General features: G+C 41.8%; 1 protein-coding gene and 1 long non-coding RNA gene across 5 annotated transcripts in view; both read left to right on the forward strand.

Annotated features, from left to right (window-relative positions):
- Positions 1-24,556, forward strand: part of ZNF827 (zinc finger protein 827) — a 146,264-nt gene that overhangs the window by 13,190 nt on the left and 108,518 nt on the right. For 3 of the 4 annotated variants that reach the window (XM_039876027.1, XM_039876026.1, XM_039876025.1), the window contains exon 2: positions 15,482-16,531. The exons of the other annotated variant lie outside the window; for it this stretch is intronic. In XM_039876027.1, the coding sequence (XP_039731961.1) occupies positions 15,482-16,531 (1,050 nt within the window). The remainder of the gene's footprint in view (positions 1-15,481; positions 16,532-24,556) is intronic. 4 annotated transcript variants of the gene reach the window in all.
- Positions 972-15,474, forward strand: LOC120613328 (uncharacterized). The gene is made up of 3 exons (XR_005655671.1): positions 972-2,169; positions 5,049-5,085; positions 5,793-15,474. It is a non-coding gene; the product is annotated as an uncharacterized LOC120613328 (long non-coding RNA).

A 24,556-nucleotide genomic window follows, 5' to 3' on the forward strand; every position in this document is an offset into this window, starting at 1 on the left:
TGACTAGTATCATTTGGTGCCACCGCCTTGATTCAAGCTCAGGTGTCAGCATTTTACCCAACCTTGCTTTTGTATCATCAGTGCAAATGTCAAGAGAGTAAAGAAGGCAAATAACATTTTAGTGTTAGCATGTTTTGATCTTGAGACTTCCTGAAGGGTCTGAGAGACACCAAGAGGTCCACAGACCACACTTTGAGGACCGGTACTCAAAGGTGTCTCCAGAGGCATGGAAATGTCAAGTCTCTGTGTTTGTGTTTCTTCACCTTTACTTGATAATTTTATTGTGCAGCACTTTGTGAATATTTTTACTGAAGAACCCCAAAAGCAGAGAACTCTGAATACTGGGAATGCTTACTTCACCAGGGTTCTCAGCTTCTGAGAGCTTTTGAAGAATCTTTGAAGTCTTTTGTTCTTTCTGAAAATTTGGAGGAACATATACATTTTATTCTAGAATGTATGTCTGTTTGAAAATAAAAGGAATGTTTTAAATAAACTCATCAGTTAAATTATTTTTCTTCTCAGCAACTGTATATGTAACACTGTTGGTCTATGAAGATGCTCCATGTTTATTCCATGATGTTCTAGCCTGCCTGTTAGAGAGGGAGAGTTCACGTGGGTACCACGGCTCCGGCATGAGTTATCTTGGAGAATGCATAATCGCATGTAAGAGATGGCTATAGTTTTCAGGCCTGGGGAACTAGGAGTATTTCTGGCCTTCTTGAGTTCTTCTAGGTTGCTAACTATATTCACCATTCGTTTACCAGCTCACCCAAGGCAGAAACCTGGGTATGATCCCAGAGGCCGTCCTCTTCCTTTCCTCTCTCAACGAATTGATCACCAAGTCTTGTTGATTCTACTTCAAAACTATCTTTAGAATTCATGGTGCCTGCTCCTTGCCACTGCTTTGGTTCTGTGCCGTCATTTTCCCTCATAAGGACTGAGATCTTTGTCCCCCCGCCCCCCGCCCCCCAGTCTCATCTCCCCTTTCCCCCTACTCGGCCCCTGTAATCCAGTCTTCACAGTAGACTTTCTAAAAAACTCATGTAATCCAGATAATCCTTATTTAGGATCTTTAGGCATTCCCTAAAAGGATAAAGTTTGCTGTTTTTAGCAAAGCGTGGAAGGTAGTTCATCATCTGAACCCCCCTTTCTTCTGCCTTCCTGTATGTCCCTTGTTTCAGTCACACCAGATTATCTGTTTTGCAAACTGCCACGCTCCTTACATCTTCTTACTTTGGCATATTCTTGTCCCTATTTCTGGGATGTCTTCAACCCACCTGATTTGCCTAATAACTTTCTACCTGTTCTTCAACACTCAGTTCCCTGAGAAGCCATCCTATTTCCCCTCCTCCCTACCGTTTTCCCACTTATTGGGCAGCCGTAGGCATCCCCTCCATAGGCCGTTTCCATAGGCCGTTTATAGTTCCTGCCATGGTACATTATAATGACTCATTCATCTATGCCCCTGTTGACGGTGAGCTTTTTAAGGGTGTGGACTATTTCTTATTCATTTTTGCACATAATAGTACCTGGCGTATAGTAGGTGGTCAGTAAATGTTGCTGAATAAATGAATGAATGAATAAAATTAAGAACAGGTCTCAGAATCAAAGACATAGGAGATATCCCGTAAACGTTGTTGGTTGAATGAATGAATGAATGAATGAAGTTCAAAATGGGTCACAGAATCAAAGGGTCTTAGGGGTAGAAAGAATTTGGAAGAACATCTCCTGCTGGCTTCCTCTGTCAGAAGTGAGAAAACAACTTGGCCGACTTGTACAACTGGGCTGGGTAGGAGAGATGACCAGTGCCACGGACACTCACTTGGATGTGGCCTGGAGATGACTGGAGAAAGTCATGTGCTCCCGGAGGAGACTGCTGAGAGGAGCAGAGGCCGTGCCCTGCACCACAGGGGGATGCCACAGTCTCAGAGCAAGAGAGAACGTTTGTGGTTGGAAGTCTGTGGCACATTCCAGACTGCAGAGTCTCCCCTCAGCTATTGGCTGCTGCTCTCTCTCTGTCCTCACACTGTGCCAAGACTGTAAGATTTTCCTGATGACTGGGCATATTCCACATCTGGATTCCATGCTCATAACAACTAGAAGTTTCCTGTCGTCTTGGGTTGAGGTGATTATGATATAGAGCTGGGTACCCATATCAACAATTTTGAGGTAAGCCTCTCTATTTAAAATGTGATGTTCTCTCATCTGAGATTTCTGGGTGTGTAGGAGGGAGGGAAAGGGGAAACTGTTACTAAGTGCTAACTGTATGCCAAGTGCTTTACTTCATAATTCTGATTTACCTTCTCAGTAACCCTGTCAAAGTGTGGGTATCAGTATCTTATCCTAGAAATGAGAGAATGGGCTTAGTGGGTTTAGTGGGAGGCAGGGCGAGATTTGAGTAGAAGCGTCTGGAGTTAAAATTTCTCTCCAAGCTTGTGCCTTTTCTGTTTGCCAGGCTGCTTCATGTTCTATAAATGTTCCATAAGTAGTTTTTTTGCCATGCAAAACCTGTCGTGGCCTTATTTGATCAATTTGCTAAGTTCTTGAAGTTGTGTCTATTTCATGCACTTAAGAGGAAGAGAAGCTGTAGTTTCGTAGTTTCTGTCGTCTGTGCTTTGCCATCTCTGCAGGACCACCGGTGGATGAGAGAAGGAGCAGGTGTTATGACCCTCCTTTATGGATGAGGGATCCAGGTAATGGAGGCAGAGTGTTCTACATCTGTCTGGTTCATCACTGTATTCCTAACAGCCAGTGTGTGGCTTAGCATTTAGTAGGCTCTCTGGTTTTTGTTAAACATCGGGAGTTATGTATCTGGTAAGTTCCAAATTCTGATTAGAATCCAGAGCTCCAGGTTTTAGAGCAGTGCCCCTTCCACTACTAAACTGTCTCGCTTTTCTCAAAGCTTTAAGCAGAGAGATGCAAAAATGAACTCTCTCTCATTAGCGGGGGTGGGGCTTGGGAACCCTCTCGTATGATGAATTTGCATAGATCTAAATAAGTTCAAGTGGCCCCTTAGAAAAAAATCTTTCTTGCTTTTGTTTCTCTTCCTTTAAATATTTCAATATAGGATTTTAAGTCATTTCCTATCTACCTGACACTTCCCAATAAAACGACTGCAAAGGGATCAATAATCCAATACTGGATTCATAGAGGATTAGCACCAGGAGGATTTCTGCAATCATCTAAAAAATACAGTGTTTTTCAAAATTAAAACTAAACTAAAACAAATAGTGGAACCCTTGCCTTGATGGAGAACTCCAATATATAGACAGATCAAAGCTGCCATGCTGGTGAGGTATAGACTAAGGAAAGGAGTAGAGATGGATCTGTCGAGCCATGTCTTTCCCTGGCGTCTCAGGGCTCCTTGAGGAATGGTTTATAAATCACTGATCAGTTCTAACCCTTCATTTTATAGGTCAAGAAACAGGCACAAAGGTGCTTAGTGACTCACACAAGTGGCTGGATTAAGAAGCTGATGATGAAACTTGTCACTGTCTATCTGAATTTCCAATACTCTTTGAAAGCACCATCCTGCTTTTATTGCAGAGAAAAAGTACCTATTCTTTAGAGCAGGGGTCAGCAAACTACGGCTTGTTTTTGTGCAGTCCTTGAGCTAAGAATGGTTTTTACATTTTTCAAAGGTTGTTTTAAAAAAAAGCAACAACAACAAAGAATATGGGACAGAGATTATGTGCCTCACAAAGCCTGAAATGTATACTATCTGGCCATTCACAGAAAAAGGTTGCCAACCCTGCTGACCAGGATCCACTACTGCTGATAATAACGTGGTGATACCAGTAGGATTTGGCTTTCTCTAAGTAACTTCAAAACATGTAGGTTTACAATATAGCCTGATTAATTGAGCATATTTATATCAAAAAGCTTTTCAAACTTGTGTTCCTCAAATGAACTTTAAATTGCCCAGTACATTTTTATCTTCCTCTCCACATACAAGTTTTCTGTGGGAGTTAAGCTAGTTAACTACATTCTTATATGACAAACATGGCAGCTAGAGAACTGCAGACAGTTCTATGAGACAAAAAGAAAGTGGCGTGCTTGTTCAAATAACAGAATTAAGGCATTTTATAGACACCCCCCTTACCCCCCCCCTCCCACGCCCAAAGGTTAATAAGAATGAGGAACTGACATATGAATAATGTAAGAGGTCACTCTTTGGGGCTGTCAGGTTCCTTTGGGATCCTACATATTCAATGCCAAAGGTTTTTTTTTATTTTGTTTTTTTTTTTATTTTTTTGCATTTACCTTAGGTTGAGCCTTCATCTGAAGCAGGAGTAGAGTGTATTCTCTAACCTCATTTTTGCCAGAAGCATCGAGCTCTGTTGGGAAGTTGGTTAGCATTAAGGTTTCTCCTTTGGAGCATTACTCTTGGTGACAGAGCACTAGAGAACAGGGCCAGATTTCTTCCAGGTGAAAGACCTCAGAAGCATTCTTAGTGAAACCCCAAGAAGAAAAGAAACCAGCCCTGGGGTTCTTCCAAGAGAATTAAAGTGGATAAAACCATCGGACTGCGCAGAGGGGATGGTTGGGTATCTGGGCCCTTGGAATGGCCTCGGGGTTTCATTTCCGTTTGGTCATCCATCCTTAACTTCTTACGCGTGTGCCAGAAGGTGGGTAGGGAAAGTAAAAGAAGAAAATGGATAGGAGTACGTGCAACCACGTGACAGCAGCCCTGGCACAAAGCCTGGTCAGAGTAAAGGTTAAAATTGTTGGCCTAAATCGGTGTTTAAAGTTAACTTTGAGTTAGAGTTGTCCTTGTAATCTGTGTCCTTTGGTGTCACAGATTCTCGTGCATAACCAGAAAAAGTTCTCTCAATTCCATAGCACTAAGTATCTTTTGCCGAGTATGTGGGGGTGGGGAGCTGCTTCCTCTGAAGCTTTCGTTTTATATGTATTTAATCACTAGATAAAAAGCAATTTCATCTCCTCTCCCTTGCTAAATCTCTAATCTCCCAAGGCAATTTTATTTCCAGATATACACATATTTTTAGTAAATAAAGGACTTACTGTGTGAAATTTTCCATCGGCAGGCAGAGTGATGATGACCATGAAATGTTTCATTACAAGGTGCGTGATGTCATTGCTTGGTAAATGTGCCCAGGAAGGAATGTCTCATTTTATGTATAAGCTAAGATTTCAATAAGTAGTCATTTATCTCTCTATAGAGTGCTGTTCTTAGACTACAGAATGCGTTATTATGTTATTAGGCCTTTTTTGTTGTTGTTAAGTTCTTTTTTGATCTATTAAGCATTTCCTGGTGATTTCAGTGGCTGGGTAATTTATCGTTCATCTTATAACAGGTATTGGGAATGGTGGGATGAAAACATTTATACAAGAGGAAATAAAAGTCAAGGAAGCAGATAATCGACCGATTTATCAGCCTTAGCAGACAATTTTTCTGATAACGCCATGGTAGCCATGGTAAATTTACTTCTGATTGCTTGAGGGGACACATTCTATATGCTTTTTGTAACGTGGAGGTGCATGGAAGGGTGAAGGAGTAGGTGATCAATCCATGGACTAATCAGTACTGTTTCGGTCTCTAGATTGGCCTTTTGGCTAGTGGATTCATGCTATATTTTGAACTGTCCCTTTCTTATTAATTAGCCACAACATATTTGGTGATAAGGATATATATATTTTTGGAGATTGTTACGTAGCTCTAGTAATAAGACACTTTTCTCACTCAATGTCTTTTTTAAACTCTTTTATTTGAAAGAAATTTGGCTAAAGCTTAGAGATGGGCAAAAAATAACCTATTCGTCTGTTCACAGTTTTCCAGCTGCGGAGGACTTCACCCCACGTGGCAGTGTGGTCCGTGTGGACAGTAACCCCTGGCTCCTACAAACGCTACAGTGTTAGAATCCAGAGGTGAACAAACCCAGAAAAAAGCCTCAGGCCTTCATTCAGACTTAAGTGTATTGGTTTCCTGGGGCTGCCATAACAAAGAACCACAGACTGGGTGGCGTAAACAACAGGAATTTATTGTCTCACTGTTCTGGAGGCCAGAAGTCCAAGATCAAGGTGTCAGCAGGACCACACTCCCTCTGGGGAAGGAGCTGCTTCAGGCCTCTCTCCCTGCGGCTGGTAGCTCCTTAGCCGGCGGCAGCATAACTCCAGCCTTCACATCGTGTGTCTGTCTCTGTGTCCAAATTCCCCCTTTTTATAGAACACCATTCATACTGGGTTAGGGCTCACCCCATGACCTCATCTTGATCATCTGTAAAAACCCTATTTCCAAATAAGGTCGAAGTCACAGATTACTGGATGTTGGACTTCAGCATATTTTGAGGGGATCTAATTCAACTCATGACACTAGGTTTTCATCGTTAGTTTGCGCAGTTTTAAGAAGCCTGGTGATTGTAATCTCAGCTATGGCAGACAGAAAGCCGCAAATTTAGGAGGAAGGGCTCTGCATAGGGCATTCAAAAGTACTATTAAAGTAAGAATAATAATTTAAAGTACAATTGCTTGAGGCCATTTAATATTGGGGCAAGCTGCTGAAAAGTCCCAGTCACCTCTGAGACACATCTGTGTATTACAAACGTCGTAATCGTGTTGAACACATCATGCTCGAGTGTGTCTGTGTTTTTAAAGCCCATCAAAATGAAATTTTAAAATGTTGATTGCTTGAAGGTACTGTGGTACTTTTTGGTTACTTGAAAAATTACTTTTTTTGTCAAGCTACTAGTGTTCTTTTAGATGATTTGAGGATTCGGGTTTGAAGTTTGCTTTGTTACTCCCTAAATATGTATGTTTGATAAGCCATTAACATTTTGGAACCTTGGTTTCCTTGTCTGTGAAATGAAGAGAGTATGATCTACCACATAAAGTTATGGTGAGGGTCAACTTTTCCGATGAATATTAAAGTATCTAATATAGTACCAGGTACATTTTCAGTGCTTTATGCCTGATTGTGGATTCATTAGACAAATGTTTGTTGGGAGCCTATTATACTCTAGCCTTGTTATAGAATTCATTCATTCACTTAATGATACTGACCCCCTGATTTAGTAGCAGAAGCCCCAGCTTTCAGATTGGGACATCTCAGCTAAAGTCCTGTCTATGTTTGTAAATCATCTATGTGGATCTTGGGCAAATGACTGATCGTCTCTCAGTCTCTGCTCAGAGCTGAGCCGTGTGCACTAGATCATCGAGGCTTTGCCATTTCTAAAATAATTCATATAACAAAATCCAAATTCAACAAATAAGGCTCTAGTTCTCGATCGTCTGCAGATCCATGTACGATCCTGGGACGTTACCCTCTCTGCTTTAGTTTTCTCTCTGAAGTGCGGTAACAGGACTAGTACTATGTGTTTTCTGACCTCGGTCATGGCAACGATGAAAGCCGCCCTTTATTGAGCTTCGACACTGTGCTAGGTACTTGCCATGCCCTTTTGCTTCTCCAGTAGGGTACGTGTTTCGCCAAAGCAGGTGGGGATCCAGAGAAAGATGGTGCTTCCTTCCGGAGAATAAATTTTCCTGAATGGTTGGTGAGAAACACTCCCGTGGTGTTGAGTAAGGACAAGAACAGCTATAGTATATAGAGTGCAGCATTCACTTGAATTGTTAAGCTAAAATGCAGAGAAATCTGGGGCTTCCTGGAGGGGGCTTCGGCTTCAGTCCCAAGTTCTCCTTCGGGTGCAGTTCACTTTTCTTGACCACTAGGGAGATTTTGGTGGGAAAGTTTGCAAAACAGACTCTCTTCTTTTGTGTTTGACTCAACATGAGAAAAATAGAATTATCATTTATAATTTTGAAAATAGTTCTCATTTCCAGTACTAAGTGCTACTTTTCCAATAGTTAATACGTTCTTCTTATTCATTTGACAAATAATAATTGTCTGCTGTGTGTACGGTACCATTCTACGTGCTGAGGATACAGCAGCAAACAGTACAGAGCTCTCATGAAGCGTTTATTTTAATAGACAATGACGTTTGAGGGGAAATCTGAGGCAGTAAGGGAATCAACCATGAGGCTATTTTTTTTTTTTGGTCGGGGGCAGATTCCAGGCAAAAGAAACAGCAAGTACAAAGGCGCTGAGGCAGGAGCCTGCTTTATTAGCAAGGACGAGCAGTAGGAGATGAGGTTGGAGGGATACAAATTATGTAGGGCCTTGAAATCAAGGTAAGGCTTTTGGATTTTATTCTGAGAAACAAGAGAAGCCATTGTGGAGGCTTTGGTGATGGGAGTAGTGGAGCCTGACATAATATTTTAAAAGCTCATCCTGGCTGCTGGCTGAGAATAGTGGGGCAGAATCAGAAGTAGGGAGGGTAGTTGGAAGGCTGCTGTCAGTTCAGGCGAGCGATGGCGGCACCGTGTACCAGGTGGGAGCAGTAGAAATGGTGAAAAGTGGCAAGATTTGGGATGTGTATTGAAGGTAGGATCAACCAAATTCACGAATGATTTGGATGTGAGGTATGAGAGAAAGAGAAGGGTCAAGGGTGGCTGCAGAAATTTTGGCCTAAGCGGCTGTAAGGATGGAGCCGTTGTCCTTGATGTCGAGACGGGCGGTTTGAGAGGGAGGAGCTTGGGTAATTCCTCAGTCACTGCAAGATCTGGCTAATACGCAGCTTTAAGTGCCAACATTGAAGCCAGCTGAGATACTGCTTGGAACTCTCATGGAAGAGAAGGAGTGATGTGTCCATTTTTTGTTACCTCTTTTTTACTCATGGACATTTAAAATAATAATTTTTAAATATCGCCATGTGCAAACTACTCATCTTGACCCAGGAGCCCTCCCTGCTGTCTGGTCTGAGGACTCTCGTCCTCTCCAGACTTTCTGCCATTTCCCCACGCCCTACGACACCTCTTCCCCAGCTGGACTGGTGACAAGAATCTGGTCTTCTCCACCCTGGCAGTTTGAAATAACTAGCAGTTCTTAAATTTTCTTCCTGGCCATGCTGCAAGCGGTCGGGTGCCCTGGGCATCGATGTTTCGATATCTGTGCTCTGAGGCTTTGTCCTGGGGAACCGATTACTGGCTGGTGCATTGAACTCAGACTGTGGACTTGGAGCCCGGAACCCCGGAGAGGTCTCTTAGGTGCGGGCAGAACTGGTGTGGGGGATGTGCTAAGGGTTTCTGGCTACAAAGGGGCAATTTAAAAATTGGCAGGTAAAACTGGCCTAGATGAGGATCTGTTTTATGCTTAAAATTACAAAATTGGTTCAGAACAGCCTGATGTGCAGCGTGCTGAGCCTTTATTAAACATTATAGAGCTCATTGCTTGTCTTCCTGGTGGCTCTTTCCTCGCCTTTCTTCTGTGACCCACATTGAGCCAATGGTAGAGCCCGCCCTCTGGCCTCAGTGATAGAACCAAGGAGCAGAACATGACCTCCCCCAGGCCAATCAGACGGGGAAAGACCTTTCTCCGATGGTAAGTCATTGAGAGTGAAAACCTAAAACCTGAGCAGCCAGGTCGTCGGCCTCCTAGGAAAGGCAGCCTGAGAGGACGAGCCAACCTCTGAAGGGAGAGAGAGGTTAGAGGCAAACGAGAGAGCACCCTGAAGGGCGTTGACCTCCTCTCTGCTGCTGGAAGCTCCTTCGTGCCCCTCTCAGGGTTGGGTACAGAGACTGAGAACCTTAACTGTGGCTGCCTGCTGTCGTGGTGGTAATTACAACCACAGGAGCCCTGGTCCCCCTACATCGAGCAGGAGCGCCAAAATGACTGACTCATGGTCCTGCCTCCGGTATTTATAAGCTAATGGTTTGATTTTGCAACTAGTGAGTACAGTAAGATGATTGATAAACTCTGCCCTTAGCAAATCAATAGATGGTGTCCTTTTAAAGTGTGAAGAATCAAGAATATAAAAAATTTTTTGTTTGGTTGATTTATCCAGCAATTATCACCTGGATATTAGCTTTCTCCATGACTGGGCTATTTGCTGTTTGATATTTTGCAGACCCACTTCTAAGTGGATTTCCAACATCATCTGTTAGAATTGTCATCCTTCGAGGTCTATTTCCACAGCCACATTCACCACCAGAATCAATCACTCCTTTTGTGCATATGCACCCCTTGCTCTGTTCCTCTGTGCTTCCTATGCTTGTGCGACCCTTGCACTCCCACAGATTATAAACTATGGGCCAGAGACTTGCATCTCTGAGTCTCCTTGTTGCAGAGAACAGTTCCTTGAATGTTCACTAAATGTCTGTTGAGTTAAATCAACTGTTAGCACTGGTTTTGCTAATAACTTTTGTGAACGGTTCCTTCAACTTTACAAACCACTTCTGTATAAAACCGCATGGAAAATTTGGTTGTATGAGGGAGGCATTACAGGTATAACTGACAAAATCGATAGAGATACATGGCCTTAAAAGGTAGGGATAGGTATTTAGCTATAGATATGCATTCGATAGAAAGGGAGAACTTGGAAGATTTTTAGATGAAGATGAGCCAGAAGATGAGTTGGTAGGTACCAGGTGAACACACCTGTGTTCGTAAGAAGAGTGTGTTGACTGCCAGAGAACTGACCATAGGCGAGTTCTGAGGGGTCGAGCCTCTTCTCTTCCCAACCTGCTGGTTACATTCATGTGAACTATCTGGAGGGGATGATTTATGGGTAGATTAAGAAGTATGAGTTCTGGGCTTCCATCTCCACTTGCTTTAACCTCAGCCAAAAGGTATGAAAATTAATAGATGTCTCATATTTTATTTCTGCTCTGATCTTTCTGAATGAGGATATGACTTAGATGAATATTGGTCCAATTAAATGCATCTGATTGCAGCTGTCAAACAGTAGAGGAAGAGAGTTGAAAAAATGCAGCAAGAGTTGTTGATATCGAGTTACTGAGTTTCTGCTCGAGAACAGAATTATAAATAAATGTGTTAGGTAGTGGAATTTTGTTTTGTTTTCCCCAAAGGAGAAATTGTCACCACATGGAAACAAGATTTATTCAGCATATTTTCATTCTGTAATTGCACCGTTTCTATTCTTAATTCTTTGGGTTTCTGATTTAAAGTGGAAAACACAAATACAGACTGTTGTGTAAAATTGACAAGAACGACTGTGAACCTGGCTGTGAGAGACACAGGTTGTTGCAGAATTAGCCATGGAAATCGCTTCCTATTCTAGAGGTTAAAAATAATGTATTTCGAAGCAAGTTATGTACCCTGGCCATTCAGAGGCTTCCCCGGGAGCCTTTGCTAGGAAAGCGGTAGAATCCACGGTCGGCGGACGTGCACAGGAAGCATTTCCAGGATGGTGGCACACGCGATTCTCTGTGATTACGTCCCACCATTCCGTGCTGGTGACAGACAGGAAAATGGAGCTGTCTTGCTGCCCAGGGGATTCTCAGATTGTGAAAGAAATTCAAAAGTCAAGCCTTGCTTTTTCTCAAGTTTGTGGTGTTCAACCAGTGGATCCCCTAGGTTGTCCGAATGCTTCGTTTTGTGCGTCCTGATGAGAGAAGCTTTTCTCATGTGGCAGTATCCCAGGTGCTGAGGGCCCTACAGGCCCTGCTGGAGGAGAGCTCCCCACACCCGGAGCCGTGCAGCCTTCCAGAATACTTCCTTGGTAAAACCGAATGCGAAAATAGGGAGCAGCCCGGCAGGGGGAAAAATGAGTATTTGTGGGAGAAAATCCTTGTTCCTTGTCTGTGAACTGCAAGCATATTTGTTTGAGCGTCTTATGATTTTTCTCTGACCTCTGCTCATCCCCACGTCTCTTGCATTCGTTTCTCTGAATGCTTCCCCCACCTTTCGCTTGACCTCAGGTGATGCCAGAATAATTTCAGATCTGTTTCTCCTCAGGTTTCTGGCCCGGCTCTTTCTAGGCCATGCATTACAATTATTTGGTGGTTTATTACTTGAATAACCTCAATTTCAGTTGCAGCATCTTCAGAAAAGAGATTAATAGAGTATTATGAGTTTAAAAATATTCTTCATATCCAAGTTTTCTTGCAGTCCAGAAGAGAGCGTATCTCTGTGTTCGCGTCTGCAAAGAACAGAGGAATGTGTATGGTTGAGAAATATCCAGGTATTTCAGAGGACATAAACCGGTCCGTTTAAGAAATGCTTTGTTTGCTTGTTTGGGGCTTATGTTTTGGCAAGGTTGGGGAAGTTGCTTTAAATGCAGATATCACATATCTTTCAAGAATGTTTGGATCTCCTATCGGTGCTTGATAGGATTGGAGCCTGAGTTGACAACTTCTTTAATATTTGACATGCTTACTCGCTTCAGCACATCGGAAGGGGGAATAGTCCTGCTTCCGAGGGAGTCTGTGCAAGGGGTCAGAAATCAAGCGTTGCCTTTGGGGCTTTACCAGTAGATGTGCTGAATTCTTTAGGCATTTGAATCCATTTTTGACCAAGTGCAACAAAGGAGAGGCAGAGAGGGAATGGGGAGGTTAGGGTATAGGAATAATGGGTATTTTTTACCTCTTAATGGTTTATCTCAAGACGAAGAGTGAGCACTGACCTCATCTAAGAGAATCTCCTTGCTGATTTCTGTCTCTAGAGGGTGGAAGGATGGATGTGTGGGGGTAGAGGGTAGCTGCTCTGACAGTACTCGCTAGAAGTTGCCATTTTAAGTGCATCTGGCAGACTGTGCACTGGGGCTTTGCAGAGAATCACTGGGCCAAGTGCTGAAGGATTTAGGCTCTTGGTTCCGGCATTAGCACTAGGTAGCAGTATATCTTTGAACCAACCAGATAACTTTTAGAATATTAATAGTCTCAGTAAAGTGATGGGCCTGGACATGTGGTTGTAATCTTTTTGTGGTTATCAAAACCCTGATTTTATATATTCTTTGTTAATTGACCCTTATAGCAAGGTTCTAGACCAGTCTTGGAGTTCTAGAGCTACTCTAGTTTGACAAAAATATAATCTAACAGTATTTACTTTTGAATCATTTGTTTTCCTATTTTCCTATGTTAGTTCATTTAGCGAGTATCAATACAGATCAAAGAAGAGATTCTTCAAGGAGATATTCAACTAATTCTCACTGTAGTGAGTTTTAAATCAGTCCCATGTGATTATCCTGAATGATGAGATATTTAATCTGAAATCAAGAAAGGTGGTTTGCCAAAGGAACATAAACGCAGCCCAGCTGTTGAAACTGGTGTCGACTGCTTGGTGTTTGGTAGAAAGCTCTCTAGGAGAAGCCATTGGGCAGATGAGTAGTTCAGGATCCCGCTGATTTCAGAAAGATGAAAAATGTTGAAATCAAGTGGGAAGAAGGAAATGTGGCAAATCGCAAGGAACCAGACTGTTTTTAAAAGAGAAAATTCAATTTCATCTGCTTTTTCCCAGCAAATTCCATTTGATATTTTACATTTTCTTGATAATAAAGACTCACAGGAAGGAGCTGCAGAATTTCAGCTTAGTGAAAGAGAATTTGTCATTTGTGACATTTCTTCTCTAAATAGCATGGGAAGATCAATATATTAGCTTGTAGTGCATGTATTACTAGTTCTAGCTATTTCTATTCCGAAAAGGCAGCATATTATATAGCAACCCTTGGCACAATGGGGGATTTTGGCTCAATCCTTAAACATTCACTGAACTTTGCTAGTGACCAGGTGTTTTGCTGGGCACAGTGTGGGGTTCGTAGATAATAAAACCCCTGCCTTCAGGGAACACCTCGACTTACCTTTCAGAAGATAAGCCAATAGCAGACAGATAATGTAGAATAATAAGTAAATAAATAAAATCAATATAAACAAACATGTGAATGTTGGCTCTGCATTCAGAATATGCACGGAATGTGGCTGCTTCTCACCCCCTGCACTCACCTTGATCTGGTCTACCTGCTCCCACCCTTGTACCTGAATTCTCTTTTCCGCACAGCAGCCAGAACAGTCCTTTGAAAGTCATGTCATACGACTGTCCTGCCCCAAACTCTCCGGAGGAGCCTAATTTCACTAGAAGCCAAAGACTTTTCAGTAGTGTACAGTGTCCTGCTGATATGCACAGGCCGGCTCCTTCACAGCTCATTTCCTCTCTCTCTCTCCCTCACTCCACTCCCCCACACTGGTTTCCTTCCCAGGCAGGTTCCCACAAGAGGGCCTTTACAGGGACTCCCTCTGCATGGAACTCTTCTAGAGATGCTGCATGAACAACCCCTCACATCTTTCAAGTCTTTGCCTGAAGGTGAAGCCTCACCCTGACCACCCTATTTAGAATTGCAGCTCGCCTCCTGCCCGTTACCCCCAATCCTTGTCCTGCTCTGTATCTTTTTCCATAACACTGATCAGCCTCTGATTTACAATATGATTTACTGATTTATTAACTTCGTTTAACATCTGTCTTTTCCCAGAAATGTAAGCTCTGAGAAGGCAGGACCTCTGTTTTATTCAATGCATGCAACAGGTAGCCATAGTTATTTGTTGAATAATTGAGTGAATAAATGAGAAAGAGAGGTTAATTCTGACTGAGAGTTCTGGGGAGAATCATGAGGAAGGAAACCTTTGAGCTGGGTGTTGAAGGATGAGCAGAATTTGGACAGTCACATTTTCCAGGGAAGACATTCCAGATAGAAGGAACGTTTTGAGGAAAGTGACAGAGCTCACGAGTGCTCCTGGAATGGCAAGGAGTCTCAACCGACTGATGCTTGAGGGGCCGTGAGAGTGGTAGTGGTAGATGGATAAATTAATGGATAGAAAATAATTAAAGGGCACTCTTAGTGGAGCGAAGGAATTAGTAATCACTGCCTTGCATGAGGTTATAGGCATGTTGGTGATTGGAATCGAGGACTCTCAAACAAGTAGCACGCATAACATGGGAGATACTGTGACTCTAAGAAATCAGTAATGTTAATGTTGTTTGCTAACAAGATCCGATTTTTATATAGTACTTGACTGTTTCAAAACGTGGTCATGTGTATTATGATTTAAGCTTCACAATAACTGGGTGTTATAGTTGTTATAATATACAATGTATGATAGTTATTGTTTACATTTTTTGTTACATGTTAAAAAAAAAATTAATTGCATCTTATCTCAGCTAAGTGACTTGCATGAGGCCATAAAGTAAGAAAGTGGGGAAGCAGCTTCGTACTGTCTTGTGCCTCGTAGCCAACGCTTTCCCACTCTGCCAGCTGCCTCTCTAATTCCGACTGGGCACTAAAGATCTCATGCTGGTTTTTTACAAGGGTACAAGCTTCTTTCCATTTCCCCCAGTCATTGAAAATTGCAGTTTCTTCATCCAGTTTCTTCTTTAGCAGATCCGTTTTCTCTTTCTTCCTTTTCCTTTCCAACATTTCTGGAATAATTATTAGAAAGGTTAACACATGTCACAAGTGGGTGTGTTTTTACCTTTGCCTACTTAGCATTTTACCTCCTCTCCGGCTTAGGCCAAGCCTGTCTGACTCAGCACCTGAGACTGTAGGCCGGTTGTTGCTGTCTTTCATGTGGTTTTTGGGTGGAAGGGAAGAGGAAGCATGTCAGCGACTCCATTTGAATGTCTTCAGACTTGCTCGTTGCTCACTCTGGGAGTAAACCTGATCTTCTTAATTCCCCCCAGATGTTAGTAGGCAGGAAGAGGCGGAGGGCGATCTCAGTGAAGGAGAGCACTGGTATGGGAACTCTTCAGAGACCCCGTCGGAAGCATCCTATGGAGAAGTCCAGGAGAACTATAAGTTGTCTCTGGAGGACCGAATCCAGGAGCAGTCCACTTCCCCGGACACCTCCTTGGGAAGTGCCACTCCCAGCAGTCACACGTTGGAGCTGGTGGCACTTGACGGCGAGGTCCTGCGAGACTCCCTGCAGTGTCAAGATCACCTCTCTCCCGGCGTGTCCTCTTTGTGCGAAGATGACTCCCCAGGCTCCACTAAACCCCTGAGCAGCAACTTGAGGCGGCTGCTGGAGGCTGGGTCTCTCAAACTCGACACCGCAGCCACGGCCAATGGCAGGGTGGAGTCCCCGGTAAACCTTGGCTCGAACCTCTCCTTTTCCCCACCGTCCCACCATGCCCAACAGCTCAGTGTGCTTGCCAGGAAGTTGGCCGAGAAGCAGGAACAGAATGACCAATACACTCCAAGTAACCGTTTTATATGGAATCAAGGTAAGTGGTTGCCAAACTCAACCACCACCTGCGGCTTGTCCCCGGATTCAGCCATCCTAAAACTGAAAGCTGCAGCCAATGCCGTCCTGCAGGACAAATCTCTCACCAGGACTGAGGAGACCATGCGATTCGAGTCCTTTCCCTCCCCTTTTAGCTCCCAGTCTGCGAGTTCCACTTTGGCAGCTTTATCCAAGAAAGTCAGCGAGAGAAGCTTGACTCCTGGCCAGGAACACCCACCTCCGGCCAGCTCTTTCCTTTCCCTGGCTTCCATGACCTCCTCGGCGGCCCTTCTGAAAGAGGTAGCTGCAAGGGCTGCTGGGAGCCTCCTGGCTGAGAAATCATCACTGGTGCCTGAGGATCCTTTACCGCCACCGCCTTCAGAGAAGAAGCAAGAAAAAGTGACCCCGCCACCTCCACCACCTCCGCCACCTCCGCCACCACCGCCACAATCCTTGGAATTATTGTTGCTCCCAGTTCCCAAGGGAAGAGTTTCTAAACCCTCGAACACAGGTATGGAATCTTTTATTTCAATCGTCGTGCAAGTCTTTTTGACTGTAAATTGCGATGTCTTCCCATTTTAGTTTTGCCTGATTCGGTGGGGTTCCCCGTCTGATCCGAGGCAGCAATGAAAAAGCAGGAGCACAACAAAATACTTTAAATAAGCAGTGTGGTGGTCTTTTATGTGCGTATTACACAAAGACTTCACAAATAGCTTCATTTCTGAAAGGTAATGAATAATCTTAGAGATATACAGTACTCTCCTCCCTTTCATATAAATGATTTTTTTTTCTGAGCAGGTTCAGGCTAGGTCCATACAAGATATATTTAATGGGGGAAGATCAAAGCATCTTTGTCATGGAGTGCATGGCATCCCTGAACAGAGTGGGGAAAAAAGCCCACTGCTTTTGAAACAGAGGACAAGGGAGAGTCCACCCTCCTGCGGCCTCCATCACAAATGGACTTTTGTATAATCAGTAACTACTCTGCCCTAATTTATCACACTATATACTTTTATGTTAGCAGTTTTATGACTCTTTTTTTTGTGAAAATTTAAGCCTTTTTCACTTATCCTATTCTTTTATAATTTCTTGTCATGTGAAAACTCCAAAGAATATTGTCATTCGGACATAATCAGAGCATTTCCTACAAATGCTTTATTTTATTCGTAGCCAATCAGATTCTGAAGGAATGTGCATGTGGAAAATTTGAATCATAAGTTTTCCTGGTGGGGACAGTTTTTCCAAAGGAGAAGTCGCTGTCTTACGGAGCCTTGACATTCACAGTTACTCGTCTGAGGGAGAAATTTAGTCACTTGAGTTCTCAAAGTGGAAACATCATTTCTTGGACTGGTTTGTTTTTAAATTATGCGTGTGATAAATATATGGTCCTGGACGTGGATGTATGGAGTTTCAGATGTCTCTCAAGGATATCCTGCCAGACTGGAACAGGAAGTAGGCTATGTGTGTCTTCGTCAGTATAAACACTACCGTTGTGTGTGTCTAGCCAACTTTGATTATTTGCAGCCGCATTGATGAAGAGTGCTTAGAATGGCAAATAATTGACTTGAACGATCGCTGCTACCATCAATTTGATGTATTTATGACAAATTTCCATTTAAATTGCTGAATGAGCTATATACACTAATTATAATTACTTTAAAACTTGTGTAAACAGCAGAATAGAACTAGAAAATGGATCTCTGGAACTTTTATAACTCTAAGTGATCCGAACCGTTCGCTCTAGTTTCTGGAGTGTCAATAAAATCCTGAAATGTTTATCATTTCTGAATTTCATTTCTCCTCACTTCTCACCTGCCATCTGGTGAAGCAGAGAAATGGCTGAAATTTGGAAACAAAGCGAAGAGCAGAGAGAGCTGGGTAATCTTGCAATGGAATAAATCATTCCTGATTTGTAGACATTTCATTTAGAATAGAAGCAGAAAGAGAGGTATGGCTATATGTAAAATGTAGTTTTATAAATATTCTCCGCATCTAGTGATTGAATAAATGTGTTCATGGTGTTTACACTGTAAATTCACCTGCACATTAGTTACTTTAAAAAGCTTACACAAAATTAATAATAAGCTTCAGTTGGCTGAAGAATTGGAAAAAGGTAATTGATGAAACTGTACCTCCTGAGGGCAAACTAGCAGCTTTGTCATCTTAAAGGGTCTCAGGTATAACCTGCATTAGATGTGAAGTATAATTTTTTCACTCAAGTGACTAAATGAATGTAAAGAAGAGAAAGAGGTCGTGCACTTCCAGTGTAGTGTAGACTTCTTTTGCCTGGTTTGTCGTAGAGTATGTACCCGAGGGAGAAGATGTATTTCTTTTTTGGTTTAAATGCACTGAATTCATTCCAATATCTCATCAAGCTTCTGTGCCAGATTTAATATGGAGATCTATAAGAAACCATTCTTTCTTTTCTTTTTACTAAATTTATTCTATTGCCGAAATGCTTAATATTTTAATCAGTGAATGCTTAAAGTGTTCAAATTGGAAGAAGAGAGAAAGGAACTTCTCGGATGGGGGCCCCGTAACCCCCTGCTGTTGACTGGGACCTGTGCCTCTGGTTTTCAATCCGAGACTTGGTGAAGCAGCTCTGCTGATGGAGTAATTGTATTTAAAAATAGTTTATTTTGTAAAATATATGCAAGAGGAAAGATCTCTGCAAAGACAAACATGAGGGCTCTTGAAATGGTCACTCGAAAAATGTTCCATAGGGACACGTCCTAAATTCAATTCCGTTTCTCACTGCACAGATTGGAAATAGGGAAGGAGGTGTCTCTGTGCACTTCTCAGTTAAAGTGGATGTTGTCACTTCCCGCATCCTGACTAGGTCGTGGGTTCAGAAGGGTTGACAGAGCATCCAGTTTCGCTGTTTACCTTTCCGTCGTGGGGAGACGGTTTGGTGGCTGTGACTTGGATCCCTGGTTTTTGAATCTGAGGCGTGGAAGGGAAGGTGTGTCTTCTCACCTGCTCCCTCCCCTCCCTTTACACACTACATGTTGGTTACAGGGCACCCTGGGGGCTGGGTTCAGATGCCACTGGGCTTTACCTAAAAGGCATTTACGAGAATGTGGTGACAGCTGTCACCCACATTTCTAAACATTTCTCGTTATTATTATTATTTTTTTTTACCTTAGTTTAATTCAAAATACACAGCTGGACTAGTTTCTCACAGCAAAGAAAGGGTTTCTGTTGCTTAATGACCTAAGCAGACAAATAATAACCAAAAAAAAAAAATCCACAAAAATAAACTACACACTATTCTGATTTCGAGCAGGGCGTACGTGTTCAAGCTATTTTTCAAAATGTTGCTGAAAGGGCATATAAAGTTGATTCTAGAGTTACAAAGAGGTATGTGCTAGAAAAGCGAATGTATTGAGAAATTTAGACTTCAACATTTCCTTGACCTTCTTTAGGTCAAGGGAAGTCCAAATCATGGGGAAAAAAAAGTGTCTTTTAGGTCTGGCCTTATTCCTCTTTTTTGAACAGGATTCAGTTGTCTCCAGGTCATCGTGTATTTAATTCCTTAAAGAGACCACTACTCGATAGCCTTTCCCCCTGCAAGAGAGACGTGACACTTGAGGAGGAGGTTTCTTTCACGTGACCCTGCACCCCAACACATGCTATACGGCTCCTCTGAAAGGGGACACAATAGAGAGAAGATTATGACCATTTGCTATAAAGATAAATGTCACGCATTGACTCAATTCTCTTTGAAGCGTCTGTTCTCTTGCAGCTCACAATAAAATAAATGGTTTTTATTTTAAAGACAGAGTTTCTTGTGGAAGGCCAACAAGATTCTCGGGATGCCAGGCTCCTAAGTAGCAGGAGAGTTTCAGAGAGAGGGTCTCCAGAACTTCTTACTTTCCTGAATAAAATTTAAATATGCTTAAAAGCAGGCGAGTCTCATACACCTGAGAGCTAAGAATATTTCTTGGTTCAAGACATAGGGGTGTCTGGCTCTGTTTCCTGTCATAGTTATCTGATGTTTTTAACATTATTGCAAAAGCACAGAAAGTTCGAAAAGTGAGGGGACCTCCCTAGATACTCTTCCGTTAGGTCTGCAGTTATTCTAGCTGCAATCTGGGGGTGATCGCGCAAAGGAACTTGCTAAGAAAATTCACTTTTTAATCAAGATTCAGAACTATCTGTTGCCAATCTCAGTTATATTTCCCCAGTGATTTCAATTTAGACTGCCTGTAGAAATCAGACTTCTCTTAGTTTTATTGAATATTTACCAGTTGTTAAAATATGCATCAACAACATCAATACCGATAACAATCCAGCGATATCTCTTGCTAACATAGTTTTTTGTTTCCCTAAAATAGCATTGTAAAGTAGCACATGCCCAATAAATTCCATTAAAAGATATTAAATCCGTGTATAGTGTTAGGAAGGAGGATGGGTCCTCCCACACAGGTATGCAGTCCCGGGTAGGCAGGTCTAGATTGGAGATGGTGACGATGCATGGATTACACACAGCCAGGGTCACCGGGCATCTCGGTCAGGTCTGTGTGAAAACACTACCCGCTTGCAAATTATCTAGGTCTTCTGCCAGTTGTCCCATAGGATCTGCCAAGGGAACGTTTGATTTCAGAGCCTATGAAATAATTACATTTGTTTTAAAAATACTCTCCTTGAGTTAAAGCTAGTAAGTTAATAAAACCCTTCGTGACTTTTCTTCCTTAGCCCGGTGATGTTCTGTTTATGAGTTTATAGACAGACAGACAGTAGGGTAGAGCACCAAACCAGAAGTGAGGGGAAGATGGTCTCTCGTCCTTACCCTGCCAAGCACTAGCAGAGGGACTTCAAAGCGTTAACACCTGGCTTCAGTATCCTCATCTGTAAACTGAGCTGGTTGGGAATTATCACCAAGATTCCTTCTCGCTTAAAAATGCTTTTACTTTTACTTTATGCTTATTCTTTAACTTGTCTATCAACTCAAAAAATATTTTTTCAATTTAAATTAAATGTGTCCCTTCTTGAAATTCGCGATCAAACCTCCCCCAAGATCTTCTCTGTCTTGGGCAGATCTTGTCCGTTGTAAATAGTTGAAACACACATCATGGTGCTTTATTAATGATGTAGTCACAGTGTATGCATTTTTAATATAAGTTGCTCCAGGTTCATTTTGGAAATAGGTGAGGTGTAAGTCCACGAACATCTCTCTGTTTATGCACCATTCGTGGAAGAGGCGCATTGGCTGCTGTGTGAAAGCCTAACTCTTGGGCTGACACTACTTCCACTGCGACTTGCTGGCGGCTTCTTGCATCCTTTACTTCCTTGTCCAGCGTTCGTCTCACTTTGTCATCCTCCCCACCCAGCCCTCTCCACTCGATCTCATTACCATCTATCACACCATTATTGTGGTACCAGCACTGTTTTAGGTACTGCAGGCACAGACAAAGGTAAGGACTTCCAGCTTTGCCCCAGCCAATTCACCGCCCACCCTCTCCTTCTTCCCTTCTATTTTCTCCACCTCTGTCTTTTCCTGCTGAGCCGAATTTGGCCATCAGAATTCTGTCTAGGCCGAGCAGACCCTACCTGAGCAGGGCAGTGGACTCTCGCTCTTTTATTTACTCCTGGCTCCAGTGATAAACTACCATGTTGAGCCAGGCCTTGAGCTATGTATTTATTATATGATACCAGTTGTTTAAATTTACATCTGCTGTGATGGTGAGTTTTCTGCTTTGGAGGGTGTGACAAGAGTTTATAATCACTACTATTACTATTACAGCTGCTACCATTTACTGCGTGACAGACATTTCACATACATTTATTATCTCTTTTATTCCAATAATATTATTACCTACAAAAAGAACATGTTTCCTCCAAAGTAACAAATTAGCAGCTATCCATCCCACTGGGTCTGTTAACATTCGGTGGGATTTAGTTTTGTTTGCACTGACAATAATTAGTGATATATTTGGGGGGAGTTGTTTATCAGACAGTTGGAAACTAGGTAAAATCATGAACATTTCAATCCTTTTGCCTCAGGAATGTGTAGATTATTCTGAGGAAGTGGTCATATTTCCTTAGGCTCTAAATTTGAGTGAAATTTACAGTCATCAGTTCCTTAAACGGTGTGGCATAGCAAATAGAATACATCCTTACTTCCTCCCTTCTCTAAACATGAGGGCATCCTCCTAAACTGTGAAATATTTTTTTTCTTGAATAAATAAAAATGCAAATGTTGCCCGAGAGATTACTTTGAAAATGGATCATTGTATTCTGGTTATTTTTACCATTTGGCTTGTTTTCTTCCTTTCCTGCCATGATCGGCTACACATTTCAGTTACAGTAGCATAGCTGTTTGACCACACACCTTGCAGTCAGGTTCTTTTGTTATGAGTATTCTAATTTTTTTTTCAGTCAATCCAAGGACACCCTAATTTGTACATGATTCACGTGTATTTTGGTATTGATTAAAACTAAAGAAGCGTAACTCCGAAATCAAATAGATTTATATGACATACTAACATGCAGGGCTTAATGTAGTGTGCTCTCTGATACATTTGTAATTTCGAATAGGTGATGAGGATGAGGGTGGGGAGCGTCAGAGTAAATAGGCTGCATATTGGTCACATTAGGCAAATCAAGGTGTCTGGGGAAACCAGAGTGTTCCTTTTGTCACTTCATACCTTTTTATTGCCTTCCTATGATGTGCCTTGAAATCTCAGGTCAGTGGAGGCATCTCAGTTTTCTTTCCTCTCTCAGACAACTCTGTAAAATTAGGCAGTTGAGGGTGTAGAGAGTGAGAAATACTTCCTGAAGACTGGGATTGGTGACAGCCTGTTTGTGTATCTCTTTCTTACTACTTTGATGTTCTTACAACCCCAAATAGACATCATTATCATTTTTCCTCCCTCTAGATTATGATACTAATCTCAGCTAGAGGCCCGATTCAGTCCTTACGCTTTAGTCTGTTGTTCAACATGTAGTCTTTGTGATCAGGATATCAGGGTGGAAGAATGGACAATGAAGGACAGAAAATGAGAGGCCCAATTAGGGACAGGACTCCAGGGCAGCAGAGGCAATCAACAAAAACAGACAGCAGGAAAGCTCCCGTGGGTTAATGAAAAAGGTTGTTTATAGACCTCCACAAAGTGTGCTTTTCCTGGAGTAGAAGGAAACTCTCCATCCCCATCCCCTCCCCTAGTCGGAAGAGGAAATACTTGTGATGGAAAACGTCACGAGTAGAATTTTCAGACTTGCAGGGTATATTTTTAGACAGGTGATTCTTTTTCAAGTTACTGGTTAAGCTAACAAACATTGCTTATACCTGTAGGAGTAAAATGACATTTTTGGAATGCCCTAACTTTGTTCCAGAACCCTTCAGGTTCCATCCATTTTAAGTGGTTCTTTGCATGTGGAGACTCAATGAATAAATAATAAAATCATTTTAAAGGTAATACTTGGGAATATTTCCTTTTAAAATGGTAAAAGTAATATGTACATTAAAAAATCTGAATAATACAAAAGAATATAAAATGAAAATCAAAGTTTCCCTCCCTGACCCCTCTCTTTTAATCCACAGCCTCTCAAAGTTAACTGTTTAATGGCATCTCGGATGTGCTTCCAGACTATTTTTATACAAATAAAAGGGAATCGTTTTTTGTTTCATGTATTCATCCCATTCTTCCTACTCCCTCTCTTTTTTTTGCTCAAGTGTTTTAAAGCAAATCTCAGATTTCTTATCCATTTGCTAGTAAATATTTCCACTTGTATTTCCGATACATAAAGACTTTAAAAAACAGTCACAATAACTATTATCACATCTGACAGGATCAACAATTGTTACAGGATATTATGTAACACCCAGGCTATCGTCGGTCTAGTAGTATTCCTTAATTAATCTCAAGAGTTTTTATTTTATAATTTTATCATCAAGATCAAAATAAAGCTTTACATTTTGCATTTTTTTTTAATGTCTCTTTTCATCTATAAGCCCTGCTCTTTTTAAAATGCCTTTTCCTTGTTGAAGAAACTGGGTCATTTGTCCTGCAGATGTTCCCATGTTCTGAATTTGGCCGTTTCATCCCCTTTATGTGTTTAACATGTTGTTTTAATCACCTGTATTTTCAGTAAACTGCTAGTTAGAGGCCTGATTAATTTTTTTGTAAGAATATTTCATAGGTGGTTTATAAGAAGGCACACAATGTCTGTCCCCTTTTTAGTGCTGTTAAGATTAATCAATGGTTTTATGTGTTGTCAGCTTGATCCATCCTTTATAAAGTTCCCTGTCAACCTTTCACCTAATGGTTTCAGTAGCAATTGATTCTCATTTTCTAGAAAATAAAAATAGAATCACCCTAGACATATAGTTTCATGCCTTGCTTTATCTCTTTAATATCTTGGGCATGTTTCTATATCAGCATATATAGATGTAGCTCATTTTTAAAGATAGCTTCATACATTTTATGAGTGTGTTACAATTTATTTACCAGTTTAGAAATATTTCTGATCTCTCAGGATTAAGAAGAGGAAGTTTGAGACCTTAGCTCTACCTGCTTTTATTTTCTATATT

The sequence above is a fragment of the Pteropus medius genome, unplaced genomic scaffold, assembly GCF_902729225.1.
Source record: "Pteropus medius unplaced genomic scaffold, Ma_sr-lr_union100, whole genome shotgun sequence".
In the NCBI taxonomy this organism is placed as follows: Eukaryota; Metazoa; Chordata; class Mammalia; order Chiroptera; family Pteropodidae; genus Pteropus; species Pteropus medius.